The sequence below is a fragment of the Salvia hispanica genome, chromosome 2 (assembly GCF_023119035.1).
Source record: "Salvia hispanica cultivar TCC Black 2014 chromosome 2, UniMelb_Shisp_WGS_1.0, whole genome shotgun sequence".
Taxonomy (NCBI): Eukaryota; Viridiplantae; Streptophyta; class Magnoliopsida; order Lamiales; family Lamiaceae; genus Salvia; species Salvia hispanica.
The window spans coordinates 22,147,286-22,168,323 of record NC_062966.1 but is presented as its reverse complement, the minus strand read 5'-3'; the positions used below and the strand labels follow the sequence as shown (position 1 = coordinate 22,168,323).

The 21,038-nt window shown below is 36.4% G+C and overlaps 4 protein-coding genes and 2 non-coding genes across 6 annotated transcripts; 2 read left to right on the top strand and 4 right to left on the bottom strand.

Moving 5' to 3' along the window:
• Nucleotides 1-1,095: 1,095 nt before the first annotated feature.
• LOC125203960 (probable sulfate transporter 3.4) lies at nt 1,096-4,586 on the top strand. Its single transcript, XM_048102490.1, has 13 exons — nt 1,096-1,467; nt 1,598-1,646; nt 1,746-1,953; nt 2,249-2,420; nt 2,510-2,575; nt 2,653-2,766; nt 2,847-2,963; nt 3,048-3,174; nt 3,260-3,546; nt 3,630-3,820; nt 3,890-3,975; nt 4,070-4,146; nt 4,222-4,586. Exons 1-13 carry the CDS (start codon nt 1,144-1,146, stop codon nt 4,363-4,365), a joined length of 1,962 nt encoding a protein of 653 aa, XP_047958447.1. The 5' UTR covers nt 1,096-1,143; the 3' UTR covers nt 4,366-4,586.
• Nucleotides 4,587-4,842: 256 nt separating this feature from the next.
• TRNAR-UCG lies at nt 4,843-4,916 on the bottom strand. Its single transcript has one exon. It is a non-coding gene; the product is annotated as a tRNA-Arg (tRNA).
• A 303-nt stretch (nt 4,917-5,219) lies between these two features.
• Nucleotides 5,220-7,994, bottom strand: LOC125206480 (MAR-binding filament-like protein 1-1). The gene is made up of 4 exons (XM_048105730.1): nt 7,754-7,994; nt 7,315-7,370; nt 7,088-7,225; nt 5,220-6,647 (listed from the first exon to the last, which is right to left on the bottom strand). The coding sequence occupies exons 1-4, from the start codon at nt 7,992-7,994 to the stop codon at nt 5,220-5,222; spliced, it is 1,863 nt and encodes a 620-aa protein (XP_047961687.1).
• Nucleotides 7,995-13,090: 5,096 nt separating this feature from the next.
• Nucleotides 13,091-14,892, top strand: LOC125208042 (trihelix transcription factor ASIL1-like). Its single transcript, XM_048107589.1, has 2 exons — nt 13,091-13,282; nt 13,539-14,892. The coding sequence occupies exon 2, from the start codon at nt 13,633-13,635 to the stop codon at nt 14,650-14,652; it is 1,020 nt and encodes a 339-aa protein (XP_047963546.1). The 5' UTR covers nt 13,091-13,282; nt 13,539-13,632; the 3' UTR covers nt 14,653-14,892.
• A 1,295-nt stretch (nt 14,893-16,187) lies between these two features.
• Nucleotides 16,188-16,259, bottom strand: TRNAD-GUC. Its single transcript has one exon. It is a non-coding gene; the product is annotated as a tRNA-Asp (tRNA).
• Nucleotides 16,260-16,557: 298 nt separating this feature from the next.
• On the bottom strand, nt 16,558-19,819 carry LOC125203902 (pentatricopeptide repeat-containing protein At3g16010). Its single transcript, XM_048102413.1, has 5 exons — nt 19,696-19,819; nt 19,271-19,405; nt 17,323-19,171; nt 16,947-17,045; nt 16,558-16,824 (listed from the first exon to the last, which is right to left on the bottom strand). Exons 2-3 carry the CDS (start codon nt 19,344-19,346, stop codon nt 17,334-17,336), a joined length of 1,914 nt encoding a protein of 637 aa, XP_047958370.1. The 5' UTR covers nt 19,347-19,405; nt 19,696-19,819; the 3' UTR covers nt 16,558-16,824; nt 16,947-17,045; nt 17,323-17,333.
• Nucleotides 19,820-21,038: the final 1,219 nt, after the last annotated feature.

The following is a 21,038-nucleotide window of genomic DNA, read 5'->3' as shown; positions in this document are numbered from 1 at the left end:
TTAGTTTAATTCTAATACGTTAAAAAATGTTATTGCAATTTTTAATTTCACAAAATTCATAAAAATCAAAGCTTGATTTATTATTTTATTCATTTATTTGAAATTATAGAGAAAACGAGCAAATTGAGCTTTGATTTTTATGAAATTTGTGAAATTAAAAATTGCAATAACATTTTTTAACGTATTAGAATTAAACTAAATAGATAAATCGAAACGAACAACGCTAAAAGTGTGTCAAACGAGAGTGGTGCTCACATAAGGAGCTCACATAAGGTATGTAGCATATCATTCCTCTATATATATATATCCAATTTTTACTTTTATATTTATTCTATGTTTGTGGTAATTAATATACATAGATCAATAACCAAACAATATTTATTAGTACTTAGTATTTTTTTTGGGATGACAAAGATATTAATTGATGCTCTCGCTCTATATATGCAAATAAAGTTAATCGATATAGCACACAATAATAACCAACGGGTCACATCGCAGTTGGCAGCGCGGAGCTGTGGTGACCATGAGGTCACGGGTTCAAACCCGGCCACCCATTGGGAGACTTTCGGCCTTAATCCGCAAGCCGGATTAGTCAGAAACGTACTGTATTCATCACTACATTATTCCTAATTTCTACGTACACGCATCCTTAACACAACTCAGATATACATGCATTTGCAATATATTATATAATAGAGATATCTCACATTTTAAATCTCCAAAGAATATTTTTTTAATGTCCCAATCCCACATATATAGGACCTGTTTCCATATACGATCATGTTTATCTACCTTGTTTCTATATACGAACACGTTTATCTAACTTATTTAAATACACTAATTTACGAAATTTATGGAGTAGCATACATAGTAATTTTTTTCGGATAACGAGATATGGATAATTGTTTTTTAAATTAAAATGTGACATAATCCGTTTTGTAATATAATTAATATAGTAGTATAAAAAAATTGAGATATTTGTCTATATCTCTATTAATAATAATAATATTAAAATAATAGAAAAGCGAATCCATGCAGAATCTTGCTTCTATAAAAAGCCCTTATTTCCCTCACAAACTATCTCACCACCTTCACTGCAACTTCAACCGATCTCAACCACCGCCTCCGCCGTGGTTTGCTAAAATGGGCCTAAACTCGAACAGAGTCGAGAATTTCTCAGACACAGAAGCGCCGCCGCTGCCAATGCAAATGCCGCCGCGGGAGGTTCACAGAGTCTGCCCGCCGCCGCCAAGAACCACCTCGCAGAAGCTCCGCCACCGCCTCTCCGAGATATTCTTCCCTGACGATCCGCTCCACAAGTTCAAGGATCAGTCGTGGTTTCGGAAACTCATTCTGGGGCTGCAATTCTTCTTCCCAATTTTCGATTGGGCACCCAATTACAGCCTCCAGCTCTTCAAATCCGACGTCGTTTCCGGCGTCACCATTGCCAGCCTCGCCATTCCCCAGGTGTCCTAATTTTTAAAATCCCCAAAAATTGAAAATTCTCGTCCAAGATCGTTTCTTTACATGCAAATTTGACTTTTCTTGATTTCAATTTATAGAATTTTGATTGGTGATTTGTTCTTGCAAAACACAGGGGATAAGTTATGCAAAGCTTGCAAATCTGCCACCGATTATTGGTTTATGTAAGTGGGATAGTCATCAAGAATCCTTTTATTTTGCTCTGTTTGTTTGTTTGTTTGTTTTCAACTAAATGCTAAAGCAAAGTGTTTAACTTCTTGAAGACTCTAGCTTCGTTCCGCCGTTGATATATTCAGTTCTCGGGAGCTCCAGGCATCTGGCGGTCGGCCCTGTGTCGATAGCTTCCCTTGTGATGGGAACAATGCTCAGTGAAGTAGTTCCCTACAGCGACGAACCGGCCCTCTACCTTAAGCTGGCTTTCACAGCCACATTCTTTGCAGGGGTGTTTCAAGCTTCTCTAGGCTTTCTCAGGTAAAAATTTTACTAGTTTAGTTGTAAATTGTAATTATGTATAGCTTTGGAAAGTGGGAGGAATCTTTTTAGTAAAGGTGTTGTGCAAGAATCTATCCACTATAAGCACAATGAAGGGCTTGCATTGGTGAAGATGATTATGCTATGTAAAGTAGTGTGAGAATGAACTAACAGAAACTGTTTGAGAGATTCTTTGTTTTGTTTTGTTTTGTTTTGTTTTTGCATTTGGTCAATTGTAGCTAGGCAGATGCTTTTGCCTTTTAAGAGATTCTTGAATGATGGTGTGATCTTGCAGATTGGGATTTGTTATTGATTTTCTGTCGAAGGCGACTCTTGTTGGCTTCATGGCCGGTGCAGCAGTGATCGTCTCGTTGCAGCAGTTGAAAGGGCTGCTTGGGATAGTCCATTTCACTACCAAAATGCAACTGGTTCCTGTGTTGTCTTCTGCCTTCCATCATACAGATGAGGTAGAATGAATCTCTAGCTAAAGATGGCCTTTTCTTAATTTCCTGATGTAAATGTTAGTAAACAACATGAATCTATTTCTTGCTTGCAGTGGTCTTGGCAAACCATTGTGATGGGGGTCGCTTTTCTGGCGCTGTTGCTGATAACAAGGCAGATCGTAAGTGGCTGTGACCGTCTTCCATAGTCAGTTTCTTGTTTGTCGAGTTTTTCTCTGAATTTCAATGGTGAATGCAGAGCATGAGACGGCCTAAACTCTTTTGGGTATCAGCTGCTGCTCCATTAGCATCAGTGATTCTGTCGACCATACTAGTCGTCTGCTTCAAATCCAAACTCCACGGGATCAAGACAGTAAGAACTCTGCAGTTTTCGCCTAGTATTTGAATTGAATTCGTGAACAAAATCTTGATTGGGATATCTTGTTTCTACAGATTGGGAAATTGCCTAAGGGCCTGAATCCACCTTCTTCAAACATGCTGTATTTTAGTGGCCCTCATCTTGCTTTAGCAATCAAAACCGGAATCATAACCGGAATACTTTCTCTCACAGTGAGTTCTCAAACATTATGCTGAAAAAACAAAAAGAATCAAAATCAGAATTCATATAAACATTCTGCATTTGTGAATCTGTAGGAAGGGATTGCTGTTGGAAGGACATTTGCCAGTCTCAAAAACTACCAAGTTGATGGTAACAAAGAAATGATGGCCATCGGCCTAATGAACATGGCTGGCTCTTGCTCGTCTTGCTACGTCACCACTGGTATATCACACTTCTCGATTTCTTCATCTTCACTTCATTGCATTGTGAAGAATCGACAGAGCTGATGGCGAATTTGCGTTTCTAGGATCATTTTCGCGATCAGCTGTGAACTACAACGCTGGTGCACAGACTGTCGTCTCAAACATAGTAATGGCTGCAGCAGTGCTCGTGACGTTGCTGTTCCTCATGCCGTTGTTCTACTACACCCCCAACCTCATCCTGGCAGCCATTATCATCACTGCTGTGGTCGGCCTGATAGACTATCAAGCAGCGTACAAACTGTGGAAAGTCGACAAACTTGACTTCTTGGCTTGCTTGTGTTCATTCTTTGGCGTTCTGTTCATCTCAGTGCCTCTCGGTCTCGCTATAGCAGTAAGCCTTTGCTATGCTCAACACCCGAATAAATTGAAGAAATTTCTCTCAATTGATGCTAACTGTTTAGAAGCAAATTTCAGGTTGGAGTTTCGGTTTTCAAGATCTTGTTACACGTGACAAGGCCAAACACGGTTGTGCTCGGAAACATGCCAAGAACTCAGATATATCAGAATCTCAATCAATACAGAGAGGCTGTTAGAGTTCCTTCATTCTTGATCATGGCAGTTGAGGCACCAATCTACTTTGCAAATTCCACTTACTTACAAGAAAGGTAATGAATAAGTCCTTGTTCCCACGTCACACGCAAAAAAAACACGTCTAATCTCAGCCGTCAATGCAGGATACTGCGATGGATACGAGAGGAGGAAGAGTGGCTGGCCGCAAACGACAGAAGCAACTTGAAATGTGTCATACTAGATATGACTGGTTAGTATTTACAAAAAAAATACTACTGATAGATTATTGTAGTGATTATATATTTATATTCTAACAAAAACAATTTTTTTAAAATCTTGATCAGCTGTGACAGCAATAGACACAAGTGGGATTGACACAATCAGTGAGCTGAGAAAGATGCTAGAGAAGAGATCACTCAAGGTAAGCAGCATCTCTGGCTGATCTCTGCAAGTTTTCGCCTTGTGTTCCACGTCGTATTGAATCTTTTCTTCTCAGTTTGTGCTGGTGAATCCTGTGGGAAGTGTGATGGAGAAACTGCAAGAATCCAACACTTTGGAATCCTTTGGATTTGATGGGCTGTATGTGAGTGTTGGAGAAGCCGTGACCGACATTTCGGCTGCGTGGAAAGCTCAGCCTTGAACAACATCAGCAGTGGCTTCCATAACCATATATAAATATATGAGTAGGATTGAAGGAGTTCTTGGTTTCTTCAAGAGGAGTTGAAGCCATATATATATCAAATATAAATATGTATGCAATGGCAATGGCAACGTGCTCAATATACCTAACTAGTCCTGAGAAATTTTGTAATCTAATTATTTTCTCTTATATTAATTGATGATTAGCTTTCTTTCTAGCTACCAACTGCGTTTTTATAATTATCTTCTCATGTTCTAATATCACAGCTCGGAATTGCATAAACATCTAGTAAAGATTTCGATTCAAGTAGTTGTTGAGCGGGAGAGGGTTTTGTTTAATATAACTCATTTATAAAAAAAAAATTGAAATAGTATAATTTGCAAAAGAAACAATCAAACAAGCAAACAATTAAAATAAAAAACAAAATTTAACTACTAAAATCTCATTAAAACCCAAAAACTGTAACCATAAAACTTTCGACCACAGTGGGAGTCGAACCCACGACCTTTTGATCCGAAGTCAAACGCGCTAATCCACTGCGCTATGCGGTCTGCTGTGACATTCATTTACTACAAAATAGATATGAATGTTATTCAACTTATTGTAGCCCGGCACAAATTTATGTTTTTAAAGATGGAGGCCAAATGTTTCGGATTCGAGTTCTCATTTACACAACCAAATTGTCCTAAATTTCATATTTTCAACAATTTTAAGCAACTGATTCCAATCTGACCACTAATTCCATTCCATACAGAGGACATATCACTAAGTTTTCTCTCACTCTCTCTCTATCTTTCTTCCAGTTCAAGTGAAAACACAATGCAGCTAGACTAAGACAATATTATCATGCTTCTTCAACTATGAATCTTTTTGATGGGATCACCTGCAGCTCTACCCCCCACGTCGACCTTCTCTACCTCTTCGACATCACCTGCAGGTTTCGGAGACTTGATTTGCCTCATCAGCCGCATTATCTCTCCCTTTGCATAGGTCAGTTCTTCCTCCAGCTTCTTTCCTCTCTTTATCCAACTCTCCCTTTCCTTCGCGAGCTTCATGACCAGGTTGTAAGCGTCTTCCAAGTGCACTCGAGATTCTAAGAAAGCCTGTTTCTGCTCAGCAATGATATTACAAAGGTCATCATTCTCATCTTCCACACTCGAAACCTGAGAATGAGCAAGCTCTAACTCTCTGGAAAGCATTGATGCATGCCGAGTCAAATCATTGAGGGACTTAGTAGCCTCTTCTAAATACGATTCAAGACTTGCGCGTGCTTCTTTGTCTCCCAACATCTGTGTTTCCAACTCCATCAACTCTTTCTTCAGAGAGGATATGATTCTCTTGTCTTCGTTCAGATCAGACGTTGCGATCTCTGCTTTCCTAAGGGCGTCAACAAGTTCCTCCTCCAAGCCATTGCATTTCTGCAATGCAGCAGTCAATTCCGTGGACATAATTCGCAGTTCTTCATCTGATTTAATGAGAAGGTCATTTGTGGAACTTAGTTCTTTGGACAAGAGTTCTTCTCCCTTTTTAGCTTCCTCAAGTTTCTTGTACAATGATTCTCTTGCTTCCCTGGACTCAGCCTGAGCTTTGTAGACCTGATCTCCAAGCTCCGAGCACAGTCTTTCCAACTGTTTCGATTGTTTAAGCAGCTCCAAAGTTTCATCTCTTGATCTCTCCAACGTAGTCTTTGTCCTTCTAAGATCCTCTTCCACAATTTTCATATTCTTCAATTCTACATTAAGCACTTCTTTAAAATTGTCTCTCTCCCGTCTCAATGAATATATTAACACCTTGTCTCTCTTCTTCTCATCCAACAAGCTCTTAAGTTGTTTATCAAGCAGGTGAATTTTCCCCTCCCTTTCTCCCAAATCTTTTGCCTCCGAAGCTTCCTTCTCTTCCATAGAGGACTTGAAGTTGTTATATTCTGCTAAAACGGCATCAAGCTTCTTCACTGACTCATCTTTCTCAGCCACTACAGTGATTAACTCCAGATTCAATTCTTGCACCATCTCATCCTGCAGATCCAGCTTTTCTAAATGTCTCAAAATTACATCCTGCATTTGCTTCTTCTCTGACTCCAAACTTGTTAGACAGTTGTCAGATTCCTGATACGCGGAGCTGAGTTGTTCTAGCTTACTATCTTTGTCGGAAAGTAGAACACTAAGATGCCGAATAGTATCTTCTTTCTCCCTAATATCCAATGTAAGCAATTCGATCTTTTCTTGCAGGACTCCTACAGAATATAGCTTCTCCTTCAGCTGCTGTTGGAGTTCCCTTTTATCCTTCGCATAGAAATTAGAAACCAACAAAACAGAATTACAGATAGCACAACATTCAGAAATGTAAAATATATTAGAGTGATAGTCCTTATTTAGTGCTAGAACCAGGAAACACAAGGAAACATAAAGAAGGTATCTAACTAAGATTCAGCTATGCATACGAACAAGATGCATGAGGTCAGAACAGTGATTGGGACTTCAAGACTAAGAGAGATTATACAGTAGACAAACTCTCCATCTTGACAACTTATAACAAACATATTCCAACTTTTTGCTACTCTCAGTTTCAATTCGGTAATGTAGGTTCTTGAAGATTAAGTTCCATTCCTTACACAACGAACACATTCCAAATTTCCGAGCCTTTATTCTTAGCACTTACTATTAGCTAACAGTCACATCAATGTCACACAAAATAAGAGTACAATTCTATTGTAATTACTTACTTCTTCCAGAGTAGCATCTGAAATGGCATCTTCCTTCTTCTTAGGTGGAAAAAGGGCAGCAAGAACCCCTGATCTCAGAACACCAAGTACATTCAGAATGGAGAAGGGGTGCTGCGATGGATGTCCCTGAGGTGATAGCTGACCACAAGAAATGTGCACATTAGCATGAATGATTGTTTAGATGACATACAAATACAAGAATCAGATGACCAAGCCAACATTTATACCTGGATGCAGACCTCTTCATTTTGATCCAGATCCGACGCTGTTAATTCGTCACTTTCTATAACACAAAAGGTGAACTCATCAGTGATGGCTCAATAAAATGTTTACAGTTTAGGAAGAAAGGAAGAACAGAGTCCTAAGTCAAGAAATATTTCAAGAAAGATGCAGTTTACTGAACTGTAACTCAGAACCATCACAATTGGCCTTATGCAAATGTAAACATACATTATGAAAAGCTAAATTAGGTCACCAGAATCTCCCCTAATTCAACTGTCTTACCACCTTTACCAATCAATTGAAGAGAAAACACAATCAATCAAAACAATTACCAATTCAAGTATGCCAAAACCTAGATATCAAGAAAAAACCCTAATAACTTCAGAAATCCCTCTTACTACTTAATCTTCACTTAACAAAGAGTAGATCAAAAGAAACACACACCTTCAGGAAGGGCATGGATTGCGTGAGCCCTGATTCTGAGAAGGCGGAGAACAGGTAAACCCATGGCAAGAGCTACATAATTGGCGTCTCTCTGTAGAAATGCCGTGGCCGCCGCATTCTCGCTTCGAGAGGGCGCGATTCTCAACGAGCACGACGGAAACGGCGGTTGCGAACAGCATTTGGATGAAGTTTGGCGGAGTTGGTACGGCGTAGAGCTCGAATTCACAGCTGCAGAGCTCATTGTTTCTCTCTTGAACGATCACGAAACAAATTTGGGCGGCGATTGATGATTACTCCACATTTGATTTGAGTGAGATTGAGAAATGCAGCAGTTTTTTAAACTCTTGGCGGTTGTGAGTGAAGAAGTTAGTTATAATTCGTTGCTTCCAAGTTCCAAATATTCTAGAATAACACATTATAATATAGTAGTAATAATTAACATGAGTAGAGATAAATGAAAAAATTGTGTGTACATAATCGAATTTTTTTTTTTACATTTTACCTTAATAATTATTTTATGAACATTAAATGATTTAAAATAAATTTTATGTTGTGACACTTTAAAAAAATTTGAAATTTTAACTTAAATATTTGTATATTTTAGAAAATAAAAACATTTTTTTTACAACCTCGAAATCACGTCACAATTTGAAATAAAACTTATATATCATTTCTTTCTTATTTTTGTATAATAATACAATAAATAACAAAACTAATTTTTGATTAAACTCACTTAAAATTAAAAATTTAAGGATATTATGTACATGTATCATTTATGTACATCGACGTATCCTTAAATCAATAAGTCAGTTCACTTTATGTTTTACAATGTCTTGATCTTCAGCATCACTTGGTAAATTGACTAAATATTTTTCTCTTTAAAATCTACAATTGATGGCAATAACTGCAATATAAGTTGTATTTAAATACTCAAGAATTGTCGAATGGCTCAGTTTATAACTATAGTTCAGTTACTCTTAATTGTTTTGACTTCATTTTTCTTTTTCTTTTTTTGGTTATTAGTTCATTGGTTGCCTCATTTGGTCTATTAGCATTATTAACTTGGATATGCCATGTTCTAGAAGATCGATATACTCCATTTGCTAATGGAGATAGACAGACTTAATATTATTGTTACTATCTTTTTGTTGTTTCTCAATTAGTTGCTTTTTGTCCTTTTTAGCTTTTATATTAGTATTATTTTTATGGTTGAACATCATTGGACACTGGTGGGGTATGCTTATCAATTCTTTACATTTTTAGCTCTTCCAAAAAAATATCTTAAAATATATATAGTGCATGTATTTGTATATTTAGTGCAAATAAGTGCAAATGCTTACAAATTCAGTGCAATAAAGTGCAAGTATTTAGTATATTTAGTGCAAATAAGTGCAAATGCTTACAAATATAGTGCAATATTCAATTCTCATATTCACACACCAAAATTTCATGTGAACTTACAAAAAAGTACACAAAGCAAGGTACAAAAGAGCGTAGCTAAGAAAATATATTAAAAACTGCAGCTTTCTCCATTGGAAAGATTGAATCCTCATCAAAATCCAAAGCATGCTTCATCATCTTCTTGTACCAATATCTCGTCGCACAAGCTTTCAAACGGCACCCATCGCAGCAGAATAAATAATCCCTAAATCAACAAAAAAAAACTAAAAAAATATTAGTAACATGCATATATATTTAAATTTTAATAATGTGGCTAAATAAATGTAGTTACATACTTGTACATGTAGGCCGTTCTCCGTTGCGATAGCGGGGAGAAGCATTGGTAGCAATTTCCCGAATAGTCTAGCTCGGAAGATTGCTCTTCCGAGCTACCAATAGGGGGAGGGAAGGGGAATTCGAGGATGCAGTCGTCGAAGCGATGTACCTCTTTGGAGATTGGGTATTTGTAGATTGTGCGCGTGTATTCCCCCATTCTTTGCACATAATCTAGGGGTAGGAAGCTCGTGGCACCGTGCTCCGTGCACACGGTCAATGGGAGTAGACTTAAGGTCTGGTGACCCGAGGTCATGCTCCCATGACTGTGGCGTTTCAAGCCGTGGGCGGAGAGGAGGCACGTGGAATATGGGGGTATTTTAATTGTTGGGAGTGTCGGATTGCCTTTGGACGCACGGTCGTCGTCCGAGGGTATTTTCGTAAATTTGGCGATGGATTGCGTCAAATTCCGAGTGTTGAAAACAATGTGAGACTCATTGTGTGTTTTTTTGTTGAAAGCCAATAAGCCCACCTTTTTGCACATTGATGAAATGGAATCCGAAAAAGAGGACTCATTGTTGTACCTACTTACACAATTTTAAAAATTCAAGTAAAAATTAGATGTTTTTTAGGATTTGTTAGTGCAATTTAATTAGTAGTAGAAATTAGTAATTAAAGACAAAATGATGCACGAAGGAAACATTGTGTATACTGATTTGGAAAAAGAAAATTCCAAAAGATGAAGTGAAACTTAAATAGATTAAAATAATTTAACATATTTTTTTCCTGATTCCTGAATATCAAAATTTTGTTCTCGTGCACATGGGTATTTTCCTGACAGTAAATAAGTAACAATCAATTCAATGAAAATAAAGAAAACGGGGAGAAAATTAAAATCAACAAACAATAAATATTTATAGTAATGTATATATTCTTTATGCTACCAAAAAGTAGATTTATTAAATTAATCTTTGTATGGGAATGTTATATAACTTATAATAGTATCATTTATATCAAAACAAATTTAAAAATCACGGAAGCTTGATTGAATGTGAGAATCTGAGATCGGTATCTAAATCCTTAATTCATTTTTTGGTAATGTAAATCCTTAATTCTTTAAACAGTAAATAAAGAACAATTTAAATAAAGAAGAATTCACATCAAACAGCTAAATATTCTGAAAAATCAATACTAAAATTAGTAGTCCATTCTAGCTAGGTCTTCATAAATTGAATTTATGAACGAATGCACAAATGGAAAAAAAAAGAACTAACTTTATAATTAGTTTTCCAACTTAAAAGAAGAGAAACAGCAATAAATCAATCAACTACTCAGAATCGAAGAGCCATTGATTTAATCAGAATTGAGCATGCATGATATAAAAAAAAATCAATGGGTGTAACAGTAGATATATAAATAGAATTCAACATTATTAGATTGTGTAATCATTGAAAATAATGTAGCTAGAAATTGAGATTGATTGATAAATGTAGTAGAATATGGAGTATTATTACCTAGAATCTGCACGAGGAAACTCCATGAAAGAGAGAGCTTCTCACTCTGAAAAAAATACTGTGTTTATATGTATAACTAATCTTCTGTTTTGGTATATCAAAATGGCACAGAAAGGCATCTTTTATAGGTGAACAAAATTTGAAAACTTTTCATTGTAATTTTTTTTAATGAAAGAAAGTTAAGGAAAATAAGAAGAAACAAAGGAATCATTGGAGTATTATTTTGTGGTGTGGCATTTGCTTTAATTCAAACTGCCTAAACCACCATAATTCTTGAGAAGAGGGTGATTATTGTGAACACTCACATGGTTAGTGTGATGAATTACTGGATAATATATAAACTCTGATTTATGTTGACACTATTTTTGAGTCTAAATTTAGAGTTTAGCACAAGTTAGTTTTATGCTGATCTGTTTTTGCAGAAGTGGAGATATGCTTATAAGGCTAAAAAATAAATCTGGGAATTAATGTGAAGGAACATAATAATGAGCATCCTATGCAATGGAGAGACAAATAAGGAAAATTATGGAGTTTTTTTTTTAATTGTTAGCTCATGAGGTTCGTATTAAGCTGTAAAAAGATGAATTAATTATATATATCCACTTTATTTTACATTATCTAAAATTCTACTTATAAATATAGATTTTCAACTATTATGGTTTATTATACTCAATTGCTTATAAATTGATGTTGAAGTGGATTCACTAAAAGATGTAACTGAATATTTGTGTCACTTTTACTAGTTATAGTAGTTACAGTTAAACTAAATTTTACGTTTAAACTAGTGTGGTCAAACCGTCAAATTGATGCTACTTTGTGGACATATTATATATGAATATAAATATTTATATTGTTAATATTCGGTATACGTATTTTTAGTTGATTAAGTTGAGGAATTTATAATTTTGTCGAGTTGTATTTCAGTATAAACGAAAATCCCTGAAAAACAACAGGTGATTTAATATGTCACGTGTAATCATGTTGTTGCTATCGCCGACAGATCACTCTTAAATTCGCAATTAATATCATTAATATTTGATACACGTATCTATATCCTTTAGTTGATAAAGTTGCGAAATTCACAATTTTGTCAGGTTGTATTTCGCCGACAACGGAAATCCCTAAAAAACAACAGTTGGTCTAATATGTCACGTGTAATCGCGTTGTTGCTCTTGCCGACAGATCACTCTTAAATTCGCAATTGAGTCGTTATTCGGTACACGTGTCTATCCTTTAATTAGTTCATAAAGTTGAGGAATTCACAATTTTGTCCGATTGTATTTCGGCGTCAACGGAAATCCCTGAAAAACAACATGTGATTTAATTAATATGTCACGTGTAATTACGTTGTTGCTATAGGCGACAAATCACTCTTAAATTCGCAATCAATATCATAAACTAGTTGATAAAGTTGATAAAATTGTGTATTTCGGCGTCAACAGAAATACCTGGAAAAAAAAACAGTTGGTCTAATATGTCACGTGTAATCGCGTTGTTGCTCTTGCCGACAGATCACTCTTAAATTCGCAATTAAGTTGTTAATATCCGGTACACGTGTCTATCCTTTAATTCGTTCATAAAGTTAGGGAATTCACAATTTTGTCGGATTGTATTTTGTCGTCAACGGAAATCCCTGAAAAAAACAGTTGGTCTAATCTGTCACGTGTAATCGCGTTATTCTTAATGCCGACAAATTACACTTAAATTCGCAATTATATTTAGTTGCTTTACGGTGATATTTAATATCGCTCGAAAACAAAAGTTAGTATGTTATTGCGCATGCCCGTGTCATTATTATTTTAGACATATTACTTTTATCGCGACACGTACACCTATCCACATTTCAATTCATAAACTTAGGGTTTCACAATCATACCTGAGTTACTTTGCAGAATAATTAATTTACACTACTAAATCAATATATATTCCTAAACTATTTTCCGAATTTATTAAACACCGTTTTAAATTTAATTAAATTTGAAATTTTATGAAAAAGAGAAGGAATATTTAATAACGTGGATTTTGCAATGAGTGGGACCCATACACGGTGTAGGGTAACACCTCCACAGCGTATATTAGTAACGGCATCCTTTACATTCCTCGTTGTGTATCGTGCACCTCCCTCCTCACACAGCTTCACAACAATTGCGTCTCTTTCCCTAATCCTGTAACTCACCAACTCAATTCACGTGGGACTCAATTCAGCTCACACCGGCTACCATTTTTCCCGCTGATTCGGTTCTTCTTTTCCGGGAATTCTGAGCCTTTGAAGCATCCCCACTGCGCAATCGACTGTTCCGAGGTAAAATTCGCAATTGATTTAATCAATTTTTTAGGTTTCAGCTGTAAAGATTCCAATTTGAGTTCATTCGTGTTTAATCCGCCGTTTTCTGAATACGATTTGAGAGATGTGTGAATTGGGGTTTTTTTTTGTTCTTTTAAATGATATTTATGGCTGTTGATCATTAAATGTATTTGATTGCTGTTAGGTTATGTTACTCAGTTTGAATCGGAATTCTTTATCTGGTAGTAATAATTTAATGATCCCTATTTTTTAGGGTTTTAAGCGCTTCAAGAAGCAACCTTTATTCAAGGAAGCTGATCTCTTGAGCTAATTAGGAAGTGGAATTTGGGGGCTGATTTGTAATCGCGATGAGTGATGAGGATGATAACACCATGTCCTTAAATGAGGAAAAGTTTCCTAATCAAAATGTCAGTTATCCTCAAAATGATGGAAAATCATATATTGATTTGGAGGAGGAGGATGATGACGATGATGATGGATCGGATGGTGTTCTGAGGATAGGTATAGATGATTATGGAGGTGATGGCGACACCACGGATGATGATGATGACGAGCCCGGTGATCCTCAGAGGCTCCCGAAGAAGAGGAAGCTGAAAACCCTGCTGTCGAGCTATGAGTTTGCGCGTCGGATCCCAGCCTCACCCTCACCGCCGGTGCCAAAGCCATCGTATGGCGGGCGGAACCCTCTCCTGGATTGGACTGAGCGCGAGACCTCTGTCTTACTCGATGCTTGGGGCGAGAGGTATCTGAAGCGAGGGAGGAAGAGCCTGCGTTCTGAAGAGTGGCAGGAGGTCTCAGAGAAGGTGTCCCAGGGGTCGCAGATTGAGAGAACCGACACTCAGTGTCGGAACCGATTGGACACGTTGAAGAAGAAGTACAAGAAGGAGAAGGCCAAGCTGGGGGAGAACAACGGGATTGTGGCTTGTAAGTGGATTTACTTCACCAAGATGGACGGGCTCTTGTCGTCTCCCATGCCGCAGGCAGGCCTGTCGGGAGGGATGGATGTGTTCACGAGCCCCAAGGCTTATCTGAACCAGCCGAATGGGGTGAACGAGGCGCGGGACAGCCCAGTAGACTCGGGTGGGGATGGAGAAGGCGAATCTGAGGGCCTCCCGCCAAAGAGGGGAAGCAATGGGGTGTTTAAAATGCTGGCTGACTCGATCCACAAGTTCAGCGAGATATACCAGAAGATCGAGCTGAGCAAGCGACAGCAAATGGTGGAGCTGGAGAAGATGAGAATGGACTTCCATAGAGACATGGACCTTCAGAAGAGGCAGATTCTTGAAAAGGCTCAAGCTGACATTGAAAAGATTTGGCATGGAGACGACGAGGATAACGACGCTTCGCCTGAGAATGTAAGTGGCTGAAAGGTTCTTGGAGATGAAATGGTATGAAAGTAAAACAATCAAGATTGGTCTCTCTACCATTACTGTTTATTAGCTGTCTCTAAATGTGGCAGTGTTTTTATTTACTCTTTTTATATGGTCAAATTATACTGGGATCTGTTTCAAGATTCATACTAACATAATAAACTTTTATGTTGTGACTTGATTTTGGAGACCTTTTGTTTTGAAATAAGTTTTTGAAGCTTGCTTCTTTCATGATTATTGTGGTTTATTAATTGTTATTGTTATCATTTTTATCATTTCTGGTTTATGTTACCCCCCATATGTAGTCTTATTTTGATTAATGCTAAATAATTAGTTATACTATAGTTGTTAAGGAAATTTTCTTTACCCTATTGGGAGAATTTGTTATATTCAGTTAGGGCTGGCAATTTTTTATTCGACACGAATCTGCACGAAGTTAATCCGATACGAACACGCACGTTTACGATTTGGGTCCATATAGGGTCGACCCAATAAGAATCCGAAAATTTTGGGTTGGGTTGGGTTGGATGCAGGTCAGGTTGGGTGATCCTTTAAGAAAAAAAATAAAATTATTTTGATTATTTTTATTAATTAAAATAATATATTAAATTTTTATTTTAGTTATTTTTATTAATTAAAATAATATTATAATTTTAATTTTATTAGTAAAAATATGATTAATAAATATTACTGCATACTTAAATTTTATTAAAAAATAATTATTTTAACTTTATTTGTTAGATTTAATTTTAATATATTTTAATTTTATTATTTGGATTTAAACATTATTTAAATTAATTATTTTAATTTTGTAATATCTTATTTTATCGTGTAATATCAAATTTTCATCATATAATATTATATGTCGGTCATTATCGTATAACGTTTATATTGTGTAGTAACTTACTATCAATAAAAGATGATCAATATTTTTTTGGATGACACGAAATCCGCACGAATCCGACACGAATCTGCTTGGGTTGAACCCGATAGTTTGGGTTGGGTTGGGACCCGATAAGATTGGATCGATATTGGGTTGACCCGATAGCGACCCAATCCGCACGATTTATCAAGACAACAATAAAATGGATGCATAATGTTATTGATATTTTTCTTATTCCTATTGGGAAATTTTCTTTACCCTATTGGGAGAATTTCTTCCGCTAGAAAAAAATCCCCTTTATGAACGATGATTGATGCATACATGTTTATGAATACTCCCTCTATCCACAAAAAATAACATATGGGAGAAAAAGTAGGTAAAATAAGAGAAATATAGAAAAAGTGTGTAAAGTATGATTGATAATGGAAATGTACGAGAGAGAAATTTTCTATTTTTAGAAATGAGATTATTTTTTGTGGACATCATAAAATAGCAAAATGAGATTATTTATAGAAAAAGTGCGTAAAGTATGATTGATGCATACGTAAATGATTATGAATATTTGTGATAATTCATTGAAAGTTTAAAATATAGGAATAAGAATTTTAAATAAAGCAGAACATTGAAAAATATATTATGAAAACATAAACGCCGTTGCCGGGGATCGAACCCGGGTCACCCGCGTGACAGGCGGGAATACTTACCACTATACTACAACGACTTTGTTGAAAGGTTATGAATTTTATTATCTTTGACGGTATTTCAATTTTATAGCTTAATGGAAACGATAAACTTTCGCATATTATAAACACAATTAATTTTAGTTAAATCAAATGTTCATCTTTTGGGGCTCATTCTTATTCTCACGACCCAACGGGATATATATTCACTACCTAGTCTACCTCCTTTTTTCCCAACAAATTACATAGAAATAGTGATTTTTCTTTTTTGAAAACAGAAAGATTTTTACCATTTAATTATAATCACACATTTAATTGAACATAAAATGTGCAAGCAGCTTCAAAAAGAGTGGATGTCATATATTTAAGCAGTGTATGCATTTGAATAATTAAGAAGGTGAAAAATGCAGATGTAATTAATTATAATTGCTCCTAACTAAAGCAAGTCTGATTTATCTTGCTGTTAAGAAACAATGTGTAGATGCTATGATCTGTAAATAAGAGCTTCTCCCTCATTGTTTTCTTGGTTAAAATCACATTTCCATCTCTGGTATTTATCAAGCCTCTTTCATATACTGCTTCATTGCTGATTTAGAGCATCTAGTACTGCAAAAAAAAAAAAAAATGAACAGGAAAGGACATTCAGTTTAAGTCATCTCTAGACAAAAATGTCCTCGAATCGAGCTGCTGAGTAAAATAGACACGCATCAAAACACACGCAAGCCTACCTCAACAATCTGTATAATGATAACAATTTTCAAGCTCTTCCTCTTCAGTTGAAATGGCATTCCTTATCTGTTATGTATGTGTCCCCATTTTTGCCCATCCTACACCATGAATCAGTAAATATAAACCTTGTTAAGTTTCCAGATTTCAACCTATTTCAACAATTCAGATATGAATCATATGATTAATGTTATACATTAATGGTTGTTTATGCTTTTTTTCCAAACTCAAGGATTTTCCTCTTCCTAATCAATTTCCAGCTAAAGCATCAACTATAAACATGTTTGGATTCATTCCTGAGCTGAAATTCCAAGTTTTTCTAATTATAGAACTAGAACATTATGAACTGAAACACAGAAGAAGAAAAAGCTTGCATACCAAAATGTTGTTTATCGAGCTGCAGGCTTAATATCTTCGTCAACTTTACCAACAGCCTCAAGTATTGAAGAGTAAGTTATGACATCATATTCGAAACCATTCAGGCGCATCTCTTTCATTAGCCTTGCAGCCTCTTCGAACAGGCCGGCACGGCTAAGGCAGCCTAGAAGCGTATTATAGGAGACAGCATCAGGCTTCATCTCAGAATTTTTCATTTTCGTGAACATCTCCATTGCCCTTTCCGGCCCACCTGTTCTGGCCAAGCCATTCAGAATGATGTTGTGCGAGTTAAGATCAGGAGCGCAACCATCTTCTCCCATTCTTGGAAACAATGACTGAGCCTCGTCTGTCATACCAGCCCTCACCATTGCCGACATGAGAGCGTTATAGGCATACACATCTGGAGTGCAACCGAGTCTCTTCATCTCATGGAAAAGATCGACAGCCTCAGACAAACGTCCGCATTTTCCAAAATGTTTTATCATCACAGCATACACACGAGCACTTGAGGATCCACAGTTTTCTTTTAGTTCTTGGAATAACTCGTGAGCAGCATCATATCGTTTCGACCGGCCAAGACTGTTGATTAAGCTGCAATAAGCAGCTGGACATGGAGGAAAACCCTTTTCGTCCATCTCTTCGAACATTAATAATGCTTTTTCTAAGCTATTTTTCTTGCAGAACCCATCTATGAGAATTGAGTAAGTATATGCACTAGGACTTACGCCACTGGCTTTCATTTTCTCATACCACGAGACGACCTCAGATACCGGGGCTTTTGATTCAAACATAGCTTTAATGACAGTGTTGTAAGTCACCACATTCGGCATACAGTTCAATGATTCCATTCCTTCAAAAAGCTTGATCGCATCAGGCAACCTTCCCGCCCTTCCCAAGAAGTTTATAACATTGTTGATGAGCACGACATCCGGCTTACAACCATCACTCAACATGTTTAAAAATATCGAATAAGCTTCTTCAACCCTCCCAGATGCACCCAGCCCTCTTATCATTTCTGTATATGTATACACAGTTGGGGTACAACCTGCACTCTTCATCTCTCGAACTAATCCTAATGCCTTTTCGGCCTTACCTTGTTTGAAGAGAACACTTAACATTGTAGTATAGATTTTCGCCGTGGGAGACAAACCATTGTCTTTCATTTCCTCAAACAGCCTAATAGCAGAATCCCCACGGTTTAGTTTCCCAAATGCAGATATGAGAGCACTATACGTTACAGTGTCCGGGAAACAATCACTCTCACTGCACATCTCGCTATAAAGCTCATGAACTTTCTCATACTGACCCTCTTTGATCAGCATCAAGATGACAGTATTGTATGTGGTAGCAGTTGGTTTGCACTTGCGATTTTTAACCTGATAAAAGACCGAAAGTGCTTTGTTCGCCATCTTTGCCCTGCCCAGAATTCTGACGATTTCAGACAGATCAGACGGCTCAATAGCACATGAACTCTTGACCATCTCTTGGATCATCTTCCACATTCCACCAACCATCCCCGCTTCCTCGAGGCAATAAATCAAAGCCATGTAGGTGGTACAATCATGCTCGAAATTCCTTCTCTTCCCAGCCCACCTAAAGAACTGCACTTTCACATTTATCTCCACGTCTACTTGCAAAACCTCGCGAACCAATCTGTGATCAACCTTCATTTTAAGAACCTCCAAGGCCTTTTCAGCATCAGGACCCCACTTAAATATTTTCAAGATCCTAATAAACCTCTCGTCAAGCTCCCTTCCCGGGCTGTTCCTCCTTACAGCAGACCGGTTTCCAAAACTCGGTGTCTCGTCTTTCGGGATCCCTAACCGGAACATTTGCACAATCTCATTTTCTGCAAAACAACTACCTATCAGATAACTGAAACTGCCTAGCATTCCATATTCAGTTTATTAATAGAGCAAACATAAAAATTTAGGGCAAAAATCTTCACCTGTCTGTTTGATTCTCTCAAATAGACATGAACAGGTAGAAATTCCTCTTCTCCAGAAGATCGTTCTACCAGCCATATTCACTTCAGGTTTGACAACACAACTAAAAAATTCATTCTTTGAAGTTATTTTACTACCTGGAAATTGAAAAGGCACCCAAAAAATATTAGAAGAAAATTGCAAACACCAAAAATGGAGGAACAGAAGCATCAGCAGCAAGATAATGAATCAAAAACTATATTAAACTAACAATGTAAAGAAGAATTTTATCATCAATTTCAAACATAAATTACAATAAATCTCCCAATTTATCTCGACCCTATAACTTTGCGCATCGGCAATTGTTTTTCGAGTTCAGCCGAGAAGTGAAGCGAATAACAAAAGTGGTTAAAACGGAAAGATAAAAGAGAAATTGAGAAATGCATACCTGTGAATTCAAGAGCTGGATTTCAATTCTCAACCGAGAGCAGCATTGTGTTAGAGTGAAAATGGAATCAAATGTGCGCCAAGAACAGTAAAATGACAATTAGCAGTTTACATCCCAAACCTATGAATATGTATCACATTAGCCCCCGCATTATTAACAATACTAATCCCACCTCTGTATTAATAATGGAAGCAAAAGAAAATACAGCAGGAGTGCAAATTCAGATTTTGTTTTTCAAGGAAATGACTCCGAATAGTATATTGCATCATTAACGTAAATTAATTTTCATAAAATAAGAGCTCGATTTATTAATTTCTCTGTAATAAGTCAATAGTACTTAATTTTTATGTAATTTATAAAATTAATGATATAATAATAATTTATGCTATAAGAATATTGAAACCAATTAAATATCTAAAATAAATAATAATATCAAATAACTTTCACATAAATATACTCATTGTATAACACTTTTGTAAGTTTTATTTCTGATTTTCAAGTCATTCAAGACAAGCTATTGTACACGTCCAAATACGACTGATAAAATACAACTTAAGAGTCGTTCAATTGCTATGATTACTACTGATGAATACTCCCATCGTTCCATAGTAGTGGAGGTGTTTCTTTTCGGCACGCAATTTAAGAAAAAATTGTGTTGAGTGAGTTAAGTAAAAGAAGAATGAAGTAGAAAATGAAACAGGTAGAAAGATGAAGAGAGAATAAAATAAAATTAAAGTAAGAGAAAGTAAAGTAAGTGAGAAAAAATGTGTTAACTTTTACTAAAAAAAATGAAATGCCTCTACTACTATGCAACGTATTAAAATGATAAAATAATTTTTGGACTCGAACCTGAGACCTTTGGCCTTATACATTATTAACTTCTCTATCGCTTGACCAACTCACATAAAATAATTCTACTACTCCCTCCGTCCCAAGGTATTAGACCAACTTTTCTTTTTGGGATGTCCCAACATACTAGACTCGTTTCCTTTTTTAGCAAAAAGCATCTATCTTATTTTATTCTCCACCTACTTTTTTCTCTCTTCTCTCCCACTGCTTTTTCCCTCTCTCATACTTTACTCTCTCCACTTTAACTATTTAAATATCAATTCCTTAAATCATGTGCCCAAAGGAAGTGAGTCTAATACTCCGGGACGGAGGGAGTACTATGAAACTGAGGGAGTAAAACAAAGAGGCATACAATGGCTACTTGTGGTTTAAAGTCATGATTAATATACCTCCCATTCGATTGCTTCTCAAAAATCAACATGTGACATTATATCTTGAACCACCTCTTTATCATCAAAATTAAATAATTCACTACTAAAATGGGATTATGAGTC

Coding starts and splice junctions, on each gene's coding strand:
- LOC125203960 (XM_048102490.1), top strand. CDS start 1,144: ATGGGCCTAAACTCGAACAGAGTCGAGAATTTCTCAGACACAGAAGCG. Junction 2,576..2,652: donor TGCTGATAACAAGGCAGATC/GTAAGTGGCTGT, acceptor TGGTGAATGCAG/AGCATGAGACGGCCTAAACT. Junction 2,964..3,047: donor CCGGAATACTTTCTCTCACA/GTGAGTTCTCAA, acceptor GTGAATCTGTAG/GAAGGGATTGCTGTTGGAAG.
- LOC125206480 (XM_048105730.1), bottom strand. CDS start 7,994: ATGAGCTCTGCAGCTGTGAATTCGAGCTCTACGCCGTACCAACTCCGC. Junction 7,371..7,753: donor AATCCATGCCCTTCCTGAAG/GTGTGTGTTTCT, acceptor TTTGTGTTATAG/AAAGTGACGAATTAACAGCG. Junction 6,648..7,087: donor CAGATGCTACTCTGGAAGAA/GTAAGTAATTAC, acceptor TTCTATGCGAAG/GATAAAAGGGAACTCCAACA.
- LOC125208042 (XM_048107589.1), top strand. CDS start 13,633: ATGAGTGATGAGGATGATAACACCATGTCCTTAAATGAGGAAAAGTTT.
- LOC125203902 (XM_048102413.1), bottom strand. CDS start 19,346: ATGGCTGGTAGAACGATCTTCTGGAGAAGAGGAATTTCTACCTGTTCA. Junction 19,172..19,270: donor TGAGAGAATCAAACAGACAG/GTGAAGATTTTT, acceptor GTTGTTTTGCAG/AAAATGAGATTGTGCAAATG.